This window comes from Melospiza melodia, chromosome 3, assembly GCF_035770615.1.
Source record: "Melospiza melodia melodia isolate bMelMel2 chromosome 3, bMelMel2.pri, whole genome shotgun sequence".
NCBI classification, from domain to species: domain Eukaryota; kingdom Metazoa; phylum Chordata; class Aves; order Passeriformes; family Passerellidae; genus Melospiza; species Melospiza melodia.
In genome coordinates this window covers 47,003,408-47,024,866 of record NC_086196.1, presented here as the reverse complement: position 1 = coordinate 47,024,866, position 21,459 = coordinate 47,003,408, and the positions used below count along the sequence as shown (strand labels likewise).

The 21,459-nt window shown below is 36.8% G+C and overlaps 1 protein-coding gene across 1 annotated transcript in view; it reads right to left on the bottom strand.

The window, feature by feature from the left end:
- The window catches only part of LYST (lysosomal trafficking regulator), a 77,583-nt gene that overhangs the window by 31,411 nt on the left and 24,713 nt on the right, over positions 1-21,459 (bottom strand). Inside the window, exons 9-23 of the mRNA XM_063151604.1 lie at positions 19,152-19,378; positions 18,347-18,413; positions 17,450-17,559; positions 15,987-16,410; positions 14,802-14,946; positions 13,862-14,035; positions 12,262-12,422; positions 10,687-10,877; positions 8,884-9,129; positions 7,129-7,302; positions 6,725-6,874; positions 5,974-6,111; positions 4,062-4,260; positions 2,754-2,885; positions 28-667 (exon numbers count right to left, since the gene is read on the bottom strand). Coding sequence (XP_063007674.1) covers positions 28-667; positions 2,754-2,885; positions 4,062-4,260; positions 5,974-6,111; positions 6,725-6,874; positions 7,129-7,302; positions 8,884-9,129; positions 10,687-10,877; positions 12,262-12,422; positions 13,862-14,035; positions 14,802-14,946; positions 15,987-16,410; positions 17,450-17,559; positions 18,347-18,413; positions 19,152-19,378 — 3,178 coding nt within the window. The remainder of the gene's footprint in view (positions 1-27; positions 668-2,753; positions 2,886-4,061; positions 4,261-5,973; positions 6,112-6,724; positions 6,875-7,128; positions 7,303-8,883; positions 9,130-10,686; positions 10,878-12,261; positions 12,423-13,861; positions 14,036-14,801; positions 14,947-15,986; positions 16,411-17,449; positions 17,560-18,346; positions 18,414-19,151; positions 19,379-21,459) is intronic.

Here is a 21,459-nt window from a genome sequence, read left to right as displayed (position 1 = left end):
TGTTAACTTATTATTTTCTGTGCTTACCTGTCATCAGGGCTTTCAGATGGCTTTGGGGTATTCTCATTAGGTGAAGAAAAAGCGAGACTGTCCCAGTCTTCAGGAACAACACTCTTGTCAGCAAAGCTTGGCCAGCGAGCAATGGCTGATGAGGCTCCAAGAACAGAGAATGCCAACCCCAGCCCTGCAAAGTGAGCCTGTCCCTTCTGAAATGAAGGCAGGCCTTTCAGATGGTCTGGACGCCGCAGTGATGCCTCAGCTGCACCACCAGCAGCAGCTTCACTACATTTCAGGTCTGTATCAGCTTCTTTACTCTCCAATGCACTTTCAGATAACTCGGCTTCTTTTGCAATATCTTCAAATGTTTCGGCAGATGTTAGCTCTGAGTCACAAACTGTTTTTGCAGACTCACAGCTGCTAAGGAAGAGTTCTTCCTGTACTCTCTTCATGGTTTCAGAACTTTCTACAAAACCAATTCTACCCTGAAGATCAACGTAGTCACGCTCACCAAGGATCTGCAGGTCATCAACACTGCCTCCCATTCTTTCCTTCAGTCTTTTTCGATGAACTTGGGGTGAGGAAGTAGGTGATGCTGGTAAGCTTTTAGAAAGCCTTCTAGGTGCCTGAGAGCTTATCTTCTGCTGTACACTAGCCTTGGAAGTGCTCCCTAGAGAAATAAGGACATCTTAAGCATTCCTTTCACACTAAAACCCAGCTTTTCTAATAATGATACACTCTTCACCTATTTAAAATTGTTGTGACCCAAGTTAATTTTATGTGCAAAACTGATTCAATGCCTAACATAACTCAGATTTGGGTAATCAAAGTAGAGATATTAAACTATTATGCAGCCATATATTTAGCAAGTCACAAATGTGAAAGAAATAAAATGCAAAGTAATTTTTGCCAATATACAGGAGGTTTTAGATTTAAGTTACAATCCTTTCACCTAACCCTCAGCAGGAACTATTACAGAATCACAGAGGGTGGAGGGCACATCTGGAGATGTCTACACCAGAATTCTTGCTCAAAGAATGGTCAAATAAAGCAGCTTGTTCTATCTGGAGCTTTGTGTAAGAGGTCAAATCTGCAGTGTTTCAGTGGACATCATATTTCTACTCAGCAACTCTTTTGCACCAAGGTTTTACACATACTTCAAATTTAGAACAAATAACTACATGTTTTAATTAACAGTGCTTGCTTTTAACTGCACATTTTGACATAAAACAGTCAAACTTTCAGAGCATATTACAAGTCTTTAACAAAATATAGTTTTGAGAGAGAAAGATGTCTGTATACAAGACTGGTAAAAGCAGTTACCTGTTAGACTAGGAAAATGAGATTTTTTCATTCACAAATATTTTGAAAACTGCATCAGTTACTATTAAGGCAATCACAATGCATTAGGAATGTATTTTTTATGATAAATCTATGAAATATATGAAAGAAATACATGAATATACATACACACATACATGTACCCACAGAGCCAGACCAAGCTGGTCTTCAGCAACAAGGGAGATCTACACAACTGTAGCAATCTTACAGTCAAGCTTTCACACACATCAGCGGGTAGTACAACAAAAAACTGCAAATCCACATGCAGGTAGCAGTTACCTAACACACATACAATTCTGCTATTTTATAGAATCATACAGTGTTAAGGTGTTGGAATGCATTTTTAAAATCTTCTAGTCCCAGCACCTCCTGCGACTAGACCAGGTTGCTCAGAGCTTCATCCAACCTGGCCTTGAGCACTGCCAAGGTTGGGGCATCCACAGTCTCCCCAGGCAACTTGTTCCAGTGTCTTGCCACCTTCACAGTGAAAAATTTCTTCCTACCACCTAACCTAAACTTCTCCTCTTAATTTGTACCCATTACTCCTTGTCCTATCACTATTATAACCCCTGATTAAATATAAGAGTATATAAATTAAACATTTATTTATATAAATTTGGAAATTCAAATTAAGAATCACAATCACGCAAACATTTTCACAAAAAATTATGTTGAGTATTTCTCTGGTACACATGAACAGTCTCTGTTCAAAACCAATAATTTGGTAATACTGACATAAAAAAAATACTAAAAGTACTTATTTAGAAGAATGGGTTTTCATATGTTTTCCACATGGGGAAAAGGACTGATTCCATACACAGTTTAGTGCTGTGATATGTTCTTCATACCACTTTACCGAAAAGCTAAAAAATTTGAATAAAGTTGTTTCAACTGAACTAGTGCTTAAAGACTCAATTTCCTTTTCCTACACAAAACAGCAAAAAGATATCAATTGTAAAAGGTATTACATTGTGATACCCAGAATACAGCCAGTCACACATGATCTGAAATATATGGGTGGATGTTAGGGATTATGCACAAAGAAAAAAAAGTATTAGCTTAGTGCTCTCTGCCCAGATAAGATAGCTGCTTAAGGCTGACTACTTCAGCTGTTGCCTGGTCAGGGCACTCTCATACATCTCTAGGTCTGTTTAACAAGTGAAATGCTTCTGCTTATCTGATGCATTTCACTGCCTGAGCCATCAGCCTGGCAATTTGTTTCAACTTAAGAATGAAGAGCAATTTAGGTAGCATGTTCTGTTCCATCCTTCTTACTCTGCTGTTCAGGCATCAAGCTCCAAGGGACAGGAGGAGCTTTTTAAGAAATATCTGTGGGAAAGTAACACTTTTGGGCACTCTAGTCATTTACCAAAGGATTGTGTCTTAACATTCTTGTTTTTCCAGAACTGTTTTACCTTCCAGTGGTAAAGCTGTAAATCCAGTTGGAGATGTAATCACAAATGCAGAATTGTCTACCGACTTCCCACCACTGCTGGAATTTCTCAGGTACCTAAGTGATTCAACTTTCTCCTGGAAAATTTTGCCATCTAGAAAGAAAAGGGGAAAAGTTACATAAAAGCTTTTAATGTTTGCATTGCTGATAAATTACACTCACAGCAGTGAGTGGTGGTTACATTTGGAGCTGATCACTGGAGGCTAATGAGAAGTTCTCAAGTCTAAAAAACTGAGGAAAAACCCTTTTTGTTTAGTGGTATTACTTCAAAATTTACTTTAGAACAATAAAAATACTACAATATACTATAACAACTACATTTAAAGACAGTTATACAAGTAATGACAACTGACTTTTTGTCATGTCAAAAACAGGTGGCTGTTCTCAAACAGCCTAAAAAGACTTCAGGTATCAAAACAGGCATTCTCCCCTTACTCAGAATTTTACAATAGTTAGTATTAGAGGACAGATACAAGTGTGCTGCCTTTGAAACTGATCACTAAACCTTGAGGTACACAGGTATTTGCAAAAGGAGAAAATATTTCAGACTTGGATGATGCTTTCCATGTTTACCTAAGTTATAGCTTAGGTTGTACAATGCTAATATTAAAGCACGAACTATACATTGTTTCACATTTTTAAGAAGACAAAGAAATATTTTTTAAAGCTCACATCCATCATTTGGCCAACATGACCATCCAGTATAGATATATTAGAGCAGCTGTTGTTCCAGGTCCGCTCCCCTCAAGCCCCACAGGCACTGACAGGAGTTTGTCTGCAATGAACTGATGGGGCTTGGCAATGATGCCTTGCAGCGCAAATCATCAGCTGCAAAAAATGCTCCATGTGTCCTTTATTTTTCTTGGAATGTAGTTACAGGAAGCAAGAAAGTACAAGTGGAGAAAGGACAAACACAGATTTTGGAAGAAGTTCCATTTACAAGTAAGCTGGATGTTTTTTTCTAAATTTGCCCCCAGACAAATGTCCACACAGGCAGCTAAACTTAAGCATATCATTTAGCAGCATCAAACTTTATGAAAGTTAAGGCATAACCACCAGAGAAATTATCTATGGCTACAGACAGAAGAAAGCTCTCCAAGTAAAGTCTAACTGTAACCTGTTTCAGAAAAGTAAAAGTAGTTACAGTATTAAGTTCCAACAGTTCAATAATTTTTAATACATAGTCATTAAAATACAGGGAAGTTTTTTTAAAATATTAGTTTATTCCCAGATTTTTATCTTATTGTTTATCTAACTGTAGCATATTTACCTATGTGCAGGGAAAAGTAGAAGTTGGTAGGATTGTGACAAACATATGTATTAGTGGGAGGGTGAACTGCTAAGAGGAAATTGAAGACCAGTGTCAGCAATTCCAGGTCTGGGGGAGAACCAAGTACTTCTTCAATTATTTTCACAAATGACCTGCAAACCTCTCGAGGCAGGGATGCAAGGTGTCCCTCTTTATGCTCCTAGAAAGAAAGAGTAGTACAACTGTAAGCTACTTGCAATTTTAATTTGACAAACTGTCTTTTTTTTTTAAATTGTCATGCTGTATTAGAACAGACAAGAAAAGAAGCTCAGCTAATAAAGTTGTATTTTTTAATTATGAGAGAAGCTACTGTACATCCTGGATGTTATCTCAGTGCATCATGAACCAAATATTACATATGTTATGCAAGTTGATTTTTAGGAAAATGAGCATACTATACTGCCCTGCCATGAAATGCTGGAACTTTAGAACATGAATCACCATTGAAAGTATTGTTTATTCTCATTGGATTACATATTTGCAGAGAAATTAATAGTTGCCAATAGCAGTAATTCAAATTTATTAATACATTTCTGAGCAGGACCACACTGAGTCATCTGTATTTCCACTTCAGTAGCCATTTTTATGAACATACACATTTGAGATTAATTTATTATTATATTTATAATTTCAGCTTAATCAAGCATTTTATATAGTTCAACAACAGCTACCTGAAAAAAATTATTAAAAGAACATGGATTTTAGAACAAAACTTCAAGAAACTTGTGGGAAACTCTGCCAAAAGGTGAGCATGGTGATTATCTTCTTTCTTTCCAACTTCACTAAATTTACCTCCTTTTTTGATACACAAGCACCTTAACTGAGACTGCTATGAGAAAAGATTAAATGAAGCTAATTTAAGTAAGTTTTTCCAAAGAAAATGGCTTATATAGTTTCACCTTCATTCCATCAGTCCCCACAAAATTGCCAAATCATTGACCAATGTGAGTGGTTTTTTAATCAAGAAAAAACTTTTTCCCTAATATGCAAAATTACAGGAGAAATATTACTAAACATTCTGTATCTAGGCATTTGCACTAATATACAATTTGAGAAGTTAACTAGCAAGTTCCAAAAGTAGGGAACACCACATAAAAATGAAGAAACTAAAAATTTACAGATACTAAAATGAAGAAAATATTTCTGTAAAAAAATCATTAAAAGAAGAAAAAACCCAATAAAAAATGTTATGTGCTGAAGTGAGAAACTCAGAGTAAAAAAGAATGTAAGGTAGAAAATAAGAGTACAGGAAAAGGTGATTACAATACTTATTTTCACAAACGGATACATGTACTATAAGCAGGAAACCATTTCAAAGTCACGTTCTTAACAAGTGTCTATCAAAGGACTGAAGCATTTCTCTAAAGTCCTTTCTGGCATAGCTATTTCCATGCCAGGGAGGAAGCTACTACTGTACCAAAATTTTGAGATGAGTGCTCAGACTGAGCACAGCAGTCAGGCTGCCCCATTAGGTGTGCTGAGATACAGCACAGACAGCTTCACTACCTGCACAGTATCTGGCTTTCAGTAACATAGACAAGAACCAGCAAGAGACATCTCAGGTACTTCTGTATAAAAGGGACAGTTCATTTCAGCTCCTGGTGTATGCCTGTGCAAGCAACCTAGAGTCTAGATACCCAAATCACACCACATGGTTCAAGCTCTTGTTCCTCCTGCCCAGCAGCAAATGGAGCACCCAGTGGGGAACTGAACCAGTTTACAGCAACAATACGTGTACAAGATGGAAGTAGTCTGGAAGCACAGAGGACAGTCTACTCAACTTTTGCTACAGAATTTAATCCCTCTACCCCACCCTCCCCAAATAAAAATGACTATTTGCCAAGCACAAAGTAAGATTTCAGAGTGGAAGTACCTGCAGGACCTGACAAGTTAACAGGAAGTGATGGACCACTTGAGCTTTCAATAGCTGTTTAATGTTAAACATCTGCTGGTGATGGTTAGCTCTGATAAGGATTTCTAGAGCTGCTAATAGGGTTTCCCAAACACCTTGCTGAAAAACAAAAAACAGGAACACAGCTTCAAAAATATATTTGTGAGTCTATATACTGAGGGAGAAAAAAACCAAAAACAAACACAAAGTCAAGTTAGTCTTACACCTAAGATGATGACTAAATGAGTGCAAATGGTCAGGTCAGAACAAGTTCGAAACTAATCAGTAAAGTCATGCTTGTACAAAATTCAGCATGTTTTAATGATGAAGCTACAAAAAAATTATTTGTCTAAAATTAGTTTTGTACTTTCTTAGCTATATTAACCCAAAACAGTTATTTCCAACAGTTTAACTCCAAGAGAAAACAGGTCCTCCTTAGTTTTTCCACAAAAAATTTATCAATTCAAATAAATCATATGCATACAGCACATTCACAGAATTTAACACACTAAGGCTACCTCCATCAATAATCATAGGAGACTGATATTACTAACAGCTATTCAAAGAAAACAAGGAACATTAATTTTAGAAAATCATAGTAATTAACTAACTACAACTACTCTTCATTTACTAACATGTAACTGGAGAGATTAATTTCAGACATGACAATACTTTATTCTTTTTAAAATACTGACTTTTAAATCTGAAGTATTTCCAAAATTAAAGTACTTACCTTTGCTTTAGACCATATCTTCCAGTCAAGCAGCAGCTTTTCTAGCAACTGGACATCTTGAATAACTGCAGTAGAATCTGAGTCAAGCTGGAATTGCCCATTTTCATTTACATAGAGAATCTCATCACTGCAGCATCCTTCAAGGAGAGTCTTAAAGAGGGGGGAATTTTTTTGAGTATCAAAACAAAGCATTACAATTGTTCAATCCCATTTATAAAAATTAAAATATTTAAAGTGACAGCATACTCTTGATAGGGAAAACATCTACCTGGTCAACACTAATCTTGCTTCAAATCATAGTTCTGCCTTTGTAAAAGCAGCATCAAATGTATAATTAAAACCTCAGAGGTTTCTAGATTTGTCCTAATATTGAACAAAATATCAGGTTTAGAAGAAGACTTTACCTTCAGCATGCAAAATCCAACTATGCATTTTGGTTTGATCAACACCCGACGAATCATAGAATAACCATTACAGTTGTCCATCTCCTGTATTCTCTGTTGATTGTATTTTGTTAAAGACAGTATAAGTTGTAGTGCTAAAGCTTGAGTGTCTTCACAGCTGCTAATCTCTACTACCTGAGGAAAAGGCAAATTTAATAAGACAGTTTAAGTCGGAAACATCTATAAAAAAAGCTTTGTTGCACTCCTAAGTAACTTAATCCATAAGCAACTACTTAGGGATTAACTCTCTTCTGAAGCATTTGAGATTATGTACATAACCTTCATTTTTTCTGTGTGTACATTGAGATATTGTACTTGAAGTGATAATTTCTACTGTGCTAAATTATGATCTGCCAAGTAAATACAAGTCCCATTACAAGAATCCCTTTCAAAGAAAAAAATCTGTTCTAAATAAATTTTAAGTAGAAGGTACTTGCCATACTACAAAGTAACAAGGTTGTGAAATACATGAGCCACTAATAATAATCAACTGTTTGCCCTGAAAAAATGGGGTTTTTTTTAAGTGTTTAAGCTATGAAAAAAGGTTCCTGAAGTTCTGTACTAAGTCTAGCTGTAAATGTCTAACATTGAAGTTTTATTTTATCCATAAAGAGACCAGCAAATTTATAGATGAATACCATGAATCCTTTCCCCCTCTTTGCTTTCTACAATTCTTGAGGTCCAAGAGCAACTAGTATTTTTACCAAAAAAAAATACAAGAATGAAATCTCACATTAATGGGATTTCAGGTCCTGTAGGTTCTCTTGACATGTACCTGTTAATTCTGCTGCACTTAGACATTTATACACCTGGATTATAGGACCTGTATTGTCTCACAGCTGATCTATTGTTTGCTTCCCTTACTGATGCAAACAGTCTCCAGCAGGATCTATAGCAGATACTCAGCATAAATTTACACAATCAAATAACATGCATTAGGATTTTCACCTCAGAGCTCACTATCAGTGCTGAAATTACAACAGCCAGTGTCCTTATAACCATTATCTAATGTGCATTTGTTACTACTCTCACCATATCTCTCAGAGCAATACGAGAGGTATATAAATTAGCCAAGTCTTAGCCCTACAGTAGTATTTTCAATTAACTGCAGTACTTCAGAGACTGCTAGCACAAATATTGCCCTCTCCATGTACAGGTCACAGTTGAGCAGTAACTAAGTTAAGGCCTTACTATTTTTCAAATAGCCATTTTTCTTAGGATAAGCCTTTGAAGACAGGTGAACAGTTATCCCCAAAAAGCTCTCACTATTCACTAAAAAAAAAAAATAAAGCTCTGCACACCATGTAGTTTCATATTTATTCATGCTTGCATTGTGAATATCCTGTGGTTAGAGATATGCAATAAATTTCTCAAAATGAGAGAAAAAAATATAATCAGTTCTAAAGCATTCCTAAAGATAATCTCTTTTGATATTTAAAAGGCCATTTCAAAATCAGAATGTAACTCCATCTTACATACTGGCAATATTATAAAAGCCATAATACAACAGAGTTATAATTATATTTCCAGTTTAAGACAACCTGCATGATGCAGTCTTATGCTGCAGGTATTTTCCACAATTTTTCTTCAACAGAAAAGCATCACATGCAGAATAGAGCAAGGCAGCTAGAATAATGTGATTTTCTACTCAAGATACAAGGAAAATTTTATATGGGAGAACACATACACAACACCCTACTCCTCCAGTCCCCTTACCCTAGCAAAGAGGAAAACAAATGCACCAGTGCCTCCAATTTCATGTAGTATGCTCTGAAGAGTTTTATATTCAACTGGCTGAAGTGCTTTTAGGTGATGAGAGTCCAATGCATTGCTCTGAACTTCTTTCAGACTGAAAGGTCTCTGAGAAGGTACAGTTTTCACTTGACCTTTCAGTCTAATGACAGGCTCATATATGGTGTACTGACCAGGGCAGCTCGTGGTATAAACAACAGCAAGACTCTCCTGAAAAGAAAGGAATTTAATTTTTTTTCTAGAAATTTAACACAAATCTCCCCCTCACCCACCACCAAGGACACAAAAAGCCAAACACAAAAGTCACTTAGCAGCAAGTAGTAACAACTTTGGCTGTTCATTTCTACTTTACCATTAACATGCACTGAAGTTGCATGTGGATGCATGTACACTAAAAAGCAGCAGGATTCCCAAATTTTAGCAAACTCATGCAATAGCTAAAGCACAGAAAATGAAGAAAACACTAAGAAATTTCACCAAGGATCCCCCTCTCATCACCTTAAGAATTACATAACTGTTTTGCATAAAAACCAAAGTTACTCACAAATTTAAAATAAAATGAGCATATAGAGGTATATAGAGTAGAGACTTTCCTTTTCTAAAATGGCAAGTTCAAAATAATATTGGTGTTTTTTAAAATATTTTCCAGCTTTTTGTTTTAATTCTATTCTTTAATCAGTTTTGTCATAAGAGAAACTCAACACAAGTTTCATTAATGAAGAGACCTAAACCAAACCCAAAGCTCCTACGGAAAGTAGCTAACTTTTTTTCACAGAAATGTAAAATGATCTTTTTGGAAGGTTATTTAAAATAGAGAAATAATTTCATTTAAGGAGCTTGCACTCTATGCAAAAGTGCCAAGATCCATTTATCACTTGAGCACATGGTTCTTCCCTCTGCCTATCTCCTTAAGGCAAAATAAGCTTATAAGTTGCATGACTGATTTTTTAAGCTCTTATCCAATTCATTTCTTCTTAACCTACTCAAAGTTTAGTACCATTGTCTACAGGGATCACATCCAGGCAGAATGAGCCTTTGCCTACAGCTACAAAATGAAATCAGAAAAATCCCTCTAGTGGGAACAATTCATACAGCAAGAATTACTAGGGTATGAATTCCCAGAATATAGCAGGCTTCACTGATAAGCAAGTTTTATTTTATTGTTCTGCCAGCAATAAGTATATTTACACCTGCATCTGGCAGGGCTGTTTCAGGCAGGAAAGATGAGAAAAGCAGTATCTCTCAGCTGGAAAATGACTTTTCAGCCAAACGTGATGCAAACTTAATTCCTCCAAAACCTTCAAGGAATTTGGATTAATTCTTTTGCTTCCTTAAAGCCAGATAAATCTTCATTTCTCCTCTCAGTTTTAATCTTAAAAGGTTAATTTAGCATTCCTTGGCTATTTTTACACTAATGGAGGGAAGAGCTATGTATCCATCGTAAAGCTTTTGGAGGTACCTGTTTATCCACTATGATTTAATGTACATGAATTCATGATTTAATGGGTGTGATTTAAATTATTTATAGATGCTGGAACATCTAGAAATTTGCAGAACCCAACCTAAAGCAAGATGAAATGGTCACCTGTGTGGAGGTCAGCTCCCATTAAAATAAGTAGGAAGAGCCCCACAATGATCTTAATGAGAAGAGGATTTGATCATCTCTGTTTTGATCAAATTAAGCACTTTGGGAAACAGTAGGAAAAACATTCTCACTTTCTTAACCAGTTCTAAAAGATTAAGGAGCATTTTTAAGTAGAAACTTACAATTAGAGGCCCAACATCCACTTCCTTTTTTGTCATGAAGAGCTCCTTAATTTGTTCACATTGTAGAATCTCTTTACTTATGTACTTTGAGCAGTCAGTTAATGTTTTGCCATATTTACAAGGCATTACAGATGTGAAGTCTGGGCCACACATGTATAAGTAAAATGCTTCCTCTGGTCCAATATTTGCACCTAAAATCCAGAAAATACTCAGTTAATTCTTTACTATACAATAAAGCAAAATTCATACATTGGCTAATAGGATTAGAGACTTTACAAGGAACGTCACCAACTGGATTTTTTAGGTTCTGATGATGAAACAATTAGTGCAGCTTAATGACTGCTATTAGCTACAGTAGATCAGTGATTTCTGACATATCACAGGCCAGATTAATTCAGTGGCAAAGGCAACTGAAACCAAGTCAGGAAAACTACATGCATGAACTGAAGATCAACATCTCTGAATAATTTCACTTTTTAGAATTAAAAAGTCATCTATCCAAGCCTCCTCAAAGCTTTCAAAGCATAGCAAGTTTACAGATAGCAACAAAATGCTGCATTGTCTTGGAGACTTGGGCAGTGACTGAGCAGGATGCAACAGCAGCTCACTACAACTGACAGAAGGGGAAAAAAACCCATATGAAGTAGGAGACCAAATAAACCTTCCTCCCCTTTCTGGGCAGCATATATTGGGTCATCTGTGACCTGAGAACACAAACTCCAAAGAAGCATCCGGAAGGACTCAGGTCTGATGTGTGGGTGCATGATAACTGTACAGCAGCAAATCCAGGGCTCTCTGGATACAGCAGTTACACAGGTGGCAGGCAGGTGGGAACCAGACCATGTAGATTCTACAGGTTACATTTATGACAAGTTTCTCACCTATGGCCCACAAATGCACATCTGCACACACAGGACCTGCATGCATCACACATGCTGGGCAAACTGATCTCACTTGTGGAGCAGTCCTGACTGGGCCACATCATCTGAAATGCCAAGTGACAAAGCAGCAGGGTTCCAGCCTTCAGCATTAAGCAAACATCCAGAAGTACTAGATAAGACCTCCCAAGGACGGAGGAGAATTATACATCTAAGAAATCCCTAAAGTATCACTACAAATTCCAGAAATAAGCTTGCTTAACTCAGAGCATTCAGTGGTTCAGATTTTGTTAGCTTTTTAATATGCTTAATGCAATTTTAAGCTAGCAAGTTAGCAGGAGGTAAGTGAAATCCATTTTCCAGGTAAGAGACTGAGTGCTTGAAGAAAAAAAAAATACAGCAAATATCACTATCTTTCTATCCCCTACCCCAAGGTATTATTTTAAAAAATTATAAGAAATTTGCCAATTATGCCACTAAACAGAAAGCAAGAGAATATGGCAGAAGGACACATTAGGGTGTCTCCAATACTGAACATTTGCCTACATTCTCCCTGATATATTATGCTGCCAAAGGGCGTATTGTTGTTTTTACTGTAAAAAGTTGGCATGTTAAAAAAGACATTAAAGTAAGCAATTGGTTTTGGAGGGGAAAGAGGAAATGAACACTTATTCAAGGAAAAAGCATACAAAAGTACCATTAAATAGAAGCAGATTTCCAAGATCCCATCTACCCGACAATCGGAGCAGATCCTCTTGGGATGATGTGCAATGGCCAATCATGCAAAATGTTTTGTTGCTGTCAGATGATAAGCTTGTTTTCCTTGGCAGTGCAAAATCTAAATTAATCTCACATTGCCTAAAAATACATAAAAACAAACAAGTTGAAATATTAAGAACTGATCAAAATTGCTATCTAAGATATTCAGCTGAGGTTTAAAATTCATTTAAAATTCAGCTGAATTCAGTAGGTGAGAAGCCATGCTGTCATCAACAATAAATTACCGAAGTCCTCTTCAACTTCCAAGCACCTTAAAACTCAGTAACATAAGATATATGCATTCCAATATTGCAGAGAACAGATGAATAGAGTCCCAGCTAAGGCTGCCATGAAATCAAGTTTTCCTAGCTCTGAAATACCTTCCTTCTTTCCTCTGACCTCAAAGAGGAAATGGTATGTAACACTCTACACACTTCTAAAATACCACAACTTTTCAATCATTTCTACTATTCCTAACAACTCAAAGTCCTTTGAGCAGGCTAATGCACATCATAAAAACTGTGGTACCCAAAGGCTGGAAAACACCAAGTTGAGGATTTGCTTGGACCAAGAAACATTGACAGAACTGGTGAGCTGCACAGCCACAGGCAATAAGCCTGATGCTTTCAGAAAGCATCCAATTAACTTTAAGTGCCTTTACTTAGACTGATTGGACTGTAAAGGTCATTCAAAGCTTCCTGAAAGAGCCTAACTACTAGCAAACTAGCAACTAAATCTGTATATAGAGAGGCCTCAACAGCTACACATGGGGAGAACACTGCAGTATTTTTAGCTTTCCCCTATATCTCCATATTTGGACTTGATTGAATACCAGCATGCACAGACTTAACATAGCCTTCACAAATTGGACTTTAAGAAGAAAGGCTAAAGACCATGATATTTAATAAATTCCAATTTCTCTAACCAGTGAATAATTCATGCAGGCACAGGCTCACTCAAGTAGTATCAGGTACTCACTCACACTAGTATCAGGTACCTAATTTAGGAGCATGGACCTCAACTTGGCAGTGGAAGTAGTGCTTCTCACCATCAGTTCTTGTCTGAAATATTTTTTTATCTTGTTCCCTATTCATTTTTCTCAGTGGAAAAAAAGTGACTGCCGTTTCTCCTACTCCTCTTAATTCCTACTTCCAACAGTATTACCTGACTTACACCACCTTAATTTGGATTCAACCAGAAACATTATGCCTACTGCTAACTTCATGCCACAGCTTATTTTGGATCTTACTCACAATCTTGTAGTACTTGCCTCTTTCACTTATTTGTGATGAAGAAAAACACTGATGTCTGAACTGGTCCATGGTATAAACTGAGAATTCTCAAAGTAATCCATTAATATTCTGGATATCTCAAATATTCCAAAAGACTCCTAACAATGTAACATACTCCCTCTCCTGTCCTCCTAGAAGAACACTCGACCTTAACTGCAGCTTGCACCAAAATATTGCAATGTTTTCTTAACAGAAAATGTCTTTAAAAGAAGATAAATATCTAGGTACAACTAATGTGTTCTTTACCTCTGACCAGAAACCCAGAGCAACAGCTTTCCATGGAAATTTTTCTTGCCTTCTGGCTTCTGCAGGTATTTTAATGCCAAATGCTGCCACCTGCCCACAAGGAAAACATTCCCTGGAGATTCAGCCTGTGCCAGCAGACCAGCTTTCATCTCGTCATTTGGATCCATGCACATACTATGTAAACAACAAAAAAGAAAAAATGAAGGTGTGTGTTTTCATATTTTCATTTTAAGCCCAAATCTGCACATTTTGACATCCGTTAATTTGAGACTGTGTTCCTTAACTTTGACAGGTAATTTTTTTGATCACAGTTCTATTTTTAGAGTACTCAACATAAGGTAGAGAAATCATCACAACTCTTTCACTTTTATTATTTAACTTGTCTGCATAAATCTGCTTACATTTAAGATAAAAAATCTTTATTTTAGAGAAAAGTTGAATTCAATTTACTGAAAAAATGCAGGTGCTTTGAACATGGAAATAAAGTGTTCTAAAATTGCAGTTTTAGACACATTTCAAGGATACTTAAGGATTATTTACGAGAACTAAATTAGTGCTGAAATGTGCTCAGAAGATTAAAACAAAGACTGTCCCAAGTAAGTATTACACAGCAGCAATTTTCACAGCTGAGGTGTGAAAACCTACAGCCGCAAAAATCTTTTCCATCATCTCACATTTATTGTGTTATTTCACTAGAACTCGAATTGCTACTTTGTGGGCAGTTAATTATAAATGACTACATGAAACATGCAAGACCAGAGCTTAACAGTTGAAGTTGATAAACCTATAGATCTGTATCCAACACACCTACTTGATGTGTGCAAGATGTCTCTACTATAGAAATAAGTTCTCTACTCTCCATCAGTACTCTCTGTAAGTTGCTACTACAGGTTACAACACAATATGTCCACAGGATTGCTTCTGGACTAATACACCATACCGAAAAATGAATGCTCCAGTGTTCAAGTCTGCCCAAACTTGTATCATCAGAGCTTTGGAACCCAGTGAAATGATGTGAATACAGCCATCTTCAACAAGTTTGTCTCCCAGGGTTACATATTCCATTCCTACAGACTTTGTTTCTTCTAGAAAAATAAACATGTTGCAATTACAACATAATACAACAACAATGCCTTTCACAGCATGTATCACGTGTGAAAAGAAACTGGCTTTTGTTTGGTTGAGGTGGTTTGGTTTTCTCAAGTGGGTTGACTAATAAGCTTGATTCTCTTTAGACACCTAGGTCTCAAACAAAAATAGAGGAACTTAACACTAACTCAGCACTTTATATGTTTCTGTTTGTAACATATAAATCCACTGAGCTGAATACACTCTAACAATGATGCTTTTGACATATCAGATTACATTCCTATGTTGAACTATCAGTGTGCACCAAGAAATCTTCAGATTTTTCTTCACAAATCATCCTACCCTTCAAGCATGATCAGTATTCTTACTTTATCAAGCACAAGCACAGACCTAACAAAAGCAACCCTAGTGATTTTCAAGGTTACAGGGTTGGGTTTTCCCTCATTCTATTTAAATACAAAAAAGAAGGAAAAAAGAGTAAATTATTCCAAGTGTTGTGAATGGAACGCATTTTAAATAAGGAATTTTCCCTTTACAAATTATAATCCAAAAGATTCTGCTTAGAACAGTTTGAGAGCAGTTGAGTCCCTACAAAAGCACAAACAGAAAATACTGTTGGTATTTACATGGTGCACACAAGGAAAGTTAAGAGGAGTTATACTGAGTCAGCCTGAGGCTTGATCATCAATACATGAAATCAAATAAACTCGAGCAGCTGTTTTCTATAACTACAGTTGCAGCATTTATTATTTTCATCATAACATGAAGTAGCATAAATGTTACTGAAGTTACAAATTCAATGAGAATAATACATTTCTAAGGAAGCAGGCATTAATCTAATCCAAGAACTAGGGGTGGAAATGTTGCATCTCTAAGTATATGGTACAGTAGTAATAAAAAAAATCAGAAATACTACCACTGCTGTTCAATAGCAATCATAAAATTTCAAACTTTTGTGTGCAGTACATAGATTGGAATACTTGTAACTAGAATCCTTCAGTGCTACCTAAATAAAAACAAAATACTATATCCTCACCTGTGCTGTCAAAACTGTTCTCTCTAACAGCTATGAGTCTGCTTCTCCTCTTGACTTTTCTCCCCTTTTCTGTTGTATTTTCTGCTTCATGAGCATACTCCAGACGAAACCACAGGGAGACACTGAAGCCATCAGACATGTGTGGCCAACAATTTTGCCCAACTAAAGGCAAGTGAATTGGGGCTACATGCCAAGAAGAAAGTAGCTGGTGACTCAAGTTTTCACCATCTGCCTCTTTTTTACTCTGTGACAATTTTGATCTTTTCAGTAGTCCAGCACTTTTATTGTTGGAAGTGCCAGTGCATTTTTGTGAGGAATTGCTGCTCAAATTTGTGCCATTCAGCAAAGGAAAGGCAAGGTATTGTAATGGATTCATATAAATATTAGTGTCTACAATCTTCAATACACCCTTGAGTAGTACCTCCTAAAAGAAATAAAACAAATAAATGAGAAGAAAAAATAAACTGTTTACATCATGTAGTCAAGTACCATGTAAGTAAATAGAAGCCTACTCCTCATTTAAACTTGGACTCATGTTTTACCAAGAGAAGTGAGTTTGTACATCCAAACCTAAACACATTGGCAAAGCATCAGGTAGCAACTTCAACAGACTGTGGGCCAACAAAGCCTTGGGGATTTAGTCTGGGCAGATCAGACTTCAAGTTACCCTGCTTAGGAGTCAGCTAAAATACAGCAGGTGGTCATTGCACAATCTTATATCACTCCTGTTATGTGCATAAAAAGATATCACCTTTTACCCTGTGTTTTAAGGCTGGTTAAGAAAGCACACACAGGCCATGACTTTGCTACTGCATAACCAGTAACAAAACTAGCTAAGCCTTTAAGCCAAAAAGTTTCTCTTGTTATTTGGCTGATAATTACAGGCTACCATTGAAAATTTGACTTGTGACTCTATTGTTTGGTTTGGTATTATTTTACACAGCCCAGTAATTTTTTTTCCTTTCTTCCACTTGTATTTTTCTACAGACTCTCACAGAAACCAACAGAGTTATTTCAGCAGTATATCCCACACAAGCAGTAGATTCCAGCATCAAACCAACCAACTTAGGACACAATTGAAAGTAATTCCTGCTGCTAAAGCATTCTCCAAATAGTGAGATGCCTCATAACTTTAAATAAATTGCTTCTAATTTTACAGTATTATTGTTCTGTCATCCATAACCGCAATGTCAGTCTCCTTGAGAAGATCCTTGGTTTCTTGTGCTGAAGAGAGTTCCCAGGACCACCACACCGTTCAAAACCCTTCTCTTCTCACTTCCTCTTTCCTTTTCCAGTTTTGGGGAGGAACTATTTCTACAACCAAATTTTATTGGCTCCAATCAGTTCAAACATTGCTGTGCATCTCCTTATTTCCCCAAATTACTGGGCAAAAAAGGATTTTCTTTTTGCTTCATTTTTCTCATTAGACCTCTGAATTTTGCTATGTGTTACTCCCTACATACCGTACAAGGTGTCTTCTCCAAAAATATCCTCAGGAGAAGAGTCAGCTCTTCTGAACAAGTCTGTGAACTCATCAAGGAAACCAGCAGATCTACCAGCACCATCTGACATGCTAAAAATAATGAGACAATAATATTCTTGAAATGGATTTTTTTAAGTTTTAAAGACTCATATTCTATACTATTATGAGGAAAGATTAATTTCCAATTGAAAGTGTTTTTCAAAACCATTTCAGATTGAGGAACCAATAAAAATTACAAGATGAATTCTAAAGAGGTCCAACAGTGCTTCCTGACACTATAATTCAGAATTTTATTGAATCAATCAGTGCTATGCTAAATTTTGTCCCAGGTTTGCAAAACAGAGTGAAAGTCTGAGAAGTGTCTGCCAGGCAAAGGTTCTGCCCACAAAGCCACCATGGATCCAAGTTCTGGGATGGGCTTACATCACCTGTTGTGAAGCACCCTCAATACATGAATCTACCTTAGGGCAAACATTTCATCTGCTTCCACATTCTTGGATTAGCTAGCAGCTTTCCAGTTAGAAATAAAAGTCAAGGCATTATCAAGATCTGGGTTACAAAGAAATTGGAAATACAGGCTTACATTGTGATGGAATGAGAATTCATCACCTGCTGTTTTTTCCCAGCAGTGTTTAACACTGTCACACTAGTGTTTATGGTTTCAATTGTCATTTTCACATCCGCCAGTATTTCTTTATTTCCACTAACTCAGAAATAACCCTATATTTACACTACACTTTCTTGCAAGTTAAAAAAGCAGCTGCATAAATTCACACGCCCATGAATTTCCTTTGTCAATTTTGCATTTGCACTGTTTGACTGTGTATACATTAGATTTTAAAAACCAATATTTAAGTTACTTGGACCTTTAACTCACCATGAAAACTAGATTCTGTTTGTGTCAATATATTCAGAAATCCTCCCAAAAGGTGTTTAACAGCTCCCTGTACAAAAAAATAGGTAAAATGAATATCTGAAGAATATCCCCCAGCTCAAAGAACTAAGAAATAAATTCTTGTAATCAATTCCTGCCTGCTATTGATTTTAATGATAATTAAGATTATTTGAAATAATGGACTGTGTTTATATTTGCCAATGAACAAACTTTTGTGTTCTGTACAGTTCAGTTGCAGAAGAGAGACTTTGAATGTCAAATCATTAACTTTTACAGGAAGGATACCCATTTTAATTGTTAAAAAAGGCAACTGAAAGAAACTCCAAAGGATCATGAGGGCATGACCATTTGCACAACTAACTTCTAATACAAAGTTATGAAGGAAAAAAGCATGGAATATTTTTCAGGTGCATGATTCATGGCTTCTAAAAGTACAGATTCAATAAAAAGTTGAGAATGCTTACATATACATACATACAAGCAGATATCTGCCCTTTTTTCCTTAAGGCCCTGACAATCATAAAATCTATCTGTAGGGATTGAACAGTCTTGATAAAAGAAAGACACCTGAAAAACTCCAAAGCTTTGTAGGACAGATACCTTTTAATAAATTACTTAGCTCCTGGTAACTTAAATGCAATGCAGTTTACAATATCAGTCATTTACACTGTTTCACATCTTATAAAATCCCATGAAAAGTGAGAATATTCAAGATCACTCTATTACGTATGATAAAATTAAAAATACACAACCGCTAAACTGCCACCTCTGTTAATCACATTTTTACCTGTTCTATAAGGACAGTGGCATTCCTCTCCTTCTGACTGATGATATTCAGGCAGCTTTGGAAAACATGAGCAAGAACATCCAAACTTGCGTTACCAGCTGAGAGCAAGTTTAATTCTAACATGCAAATTTCAGGATAGATTAATTCTCCTTGATTGATGTTTTCAGCCAGGCCATTAAAGTAACCTGAAGCACCAGTACATCCTGGTTCTGCCTTTGTGTCTGCTCCTAAAAAGAAACCACATGTCTCTTACTGAAACTTACTCAGCTGAATACAGTTGGCATATTAAGCAGAACTTAAGCAGAACTTCCAAGGACATATCTCCAACCTTCTCACAGGTACAAAACAAAAATAATCACTAGGTTATATGCAATTTTCAGAGATTAGCATAGTTTTATATTCCACTTCAGATTTTTCTATTTTCCTGCCAACACAGAAGGGCAAGGATGCAGTTTCTCCCATTACATAGTCTTAAACTATCTGGCTTCATTTCCTGGGAATTGAACACATACAGAAATGGCAAAATATGCAGTTAATGAAACACAACACTAAAATCATTGCAATAGAGCCCCAAGCTTCTACACAAACTTTGAACTTACCAAGAAAGGAGACAAATTTATATAATTTCATACTAAAAGGCTGTATGAAGCAATTTTTTATTTAATTCTGAAAATGCACATGACAGAATAGCTGCATGATAATCAAGAAAAAACCCCAAACATATAAGCCTCCCCGTTACATTTCGGAGAGACTTTAAAATAAATTATTTAAAATTATTTGGTACAGACACATGTTACATCAAGTGTATCATGGAAGTTTTTCAGATTAACTTTTTAATTCAGAAATGCTTTTAAAATATTATAAATCTATTGATAAAGCCTAGTCACGCAGGTAAACAGCAGCAGTTTGATGCAGTTCTATTAAAGGCTGTAGCTGCTCATGCTGCATCTCATACCAGAACATAAGCACCCAGCTGTGCTCAGCACAAAGGAAAAAAAAATTAAAGCAAATTCATGTTTAAAGTTAATAACACAAACAGAATACAGCAAGATATGTGCCCATCAATTGTTTGGAATAATGAGATGTGTTGTATAACAAGGAAGCTATCAAGTCAAATGAAGCATGTGATTGGGAAAAGCCAAATAGTGCTTGACAAACCTGATTGCCTTCCACAAGCCACAAACCTGCAGGGTTGATATGGAATGAGCAGAGGATGTCTACCTGGATTTCTCCAAGGCTTTCCAAAGTTTCCCACAGGCTCCTCCCAGATAAACCGATGCAATAGGGCAGAGACAGGGGTCTGTGCAGTGGGTGGGCACTGACTGCCTGGCTGCACCCAGAGGGGGTGGTAAATCCTTTTTAAACCCCCACTGTCACAAGTGGGGTCCCCAGGGATTGATATTGGGCCCAGTGGTGTTCAATATCTTCATGAGTGGTCTGGGTGATGGGATCAATCCATCCTGATGGAGTTTGCCAATGATACCAAGCTGAGTGGGGAAGTGGGCACTTGGGAAGGGAGAGCCATCCTGCAGGAAGGCCTGGACAGGCTGTAAGAGTGGGCTAACAGGAGCTTTATGAAGTTCAGCAAGGACAAATGTAATGTTCACAAGGGAAAATAGAACCCAGGAGTGCAGCACAGACTGGGATCTGCCTGGCTGGAGAGCTGGGGTCCAGTGGGCAGCCAGCTCAGCTTGAGTGAACATGGCGCAAGGAATGCCAGTGGGATGCTGGGCTGCATCAACAAGGACATCATCAACAGGGATAAAAAACCTTTATCCTACTCTATTCAGTGCTTGTCAGGCCACATCTGGATTGCTGTGTTTGGTTATGTCCCCACTACACAAAAAAGACAGGAAGGAAGGTTGAGAGAACTGGGCTTGCTCAGCCTCGAGAAAAGGCAGCTTAGAGGATTTCTTATCACCATTTAAAAGCTGTCTACAAAGAAGGTAGACTCCGTTTTTACAAGAAGTCACGTGGACAAAGCAAAGGGTAACAGGTACATGTTACTTCTGAGGAAATTCCACATAGACACAATGAGAAAGTTTTCCCTAATGACAAATCAGACATTGGAAAATATCTCCCCAGAAAAGTGGCACATTGGGTACTTTAGATTCAGATGGACAAGGTGCCAGGCTACCTTGTCTAGATTGTGCTTTTGTGAAAAAAGGCCGGACCAGATGATCCCTGGGGTCCCTTTCAATCTAGTATTCTATAACACAATTAGACTATTTAATTTTCACCAGACAGTTACAATCCTAAAGAAAAAAATTTGAGCACTGATTTTCAAAAAAACTACTGGTGCATATCT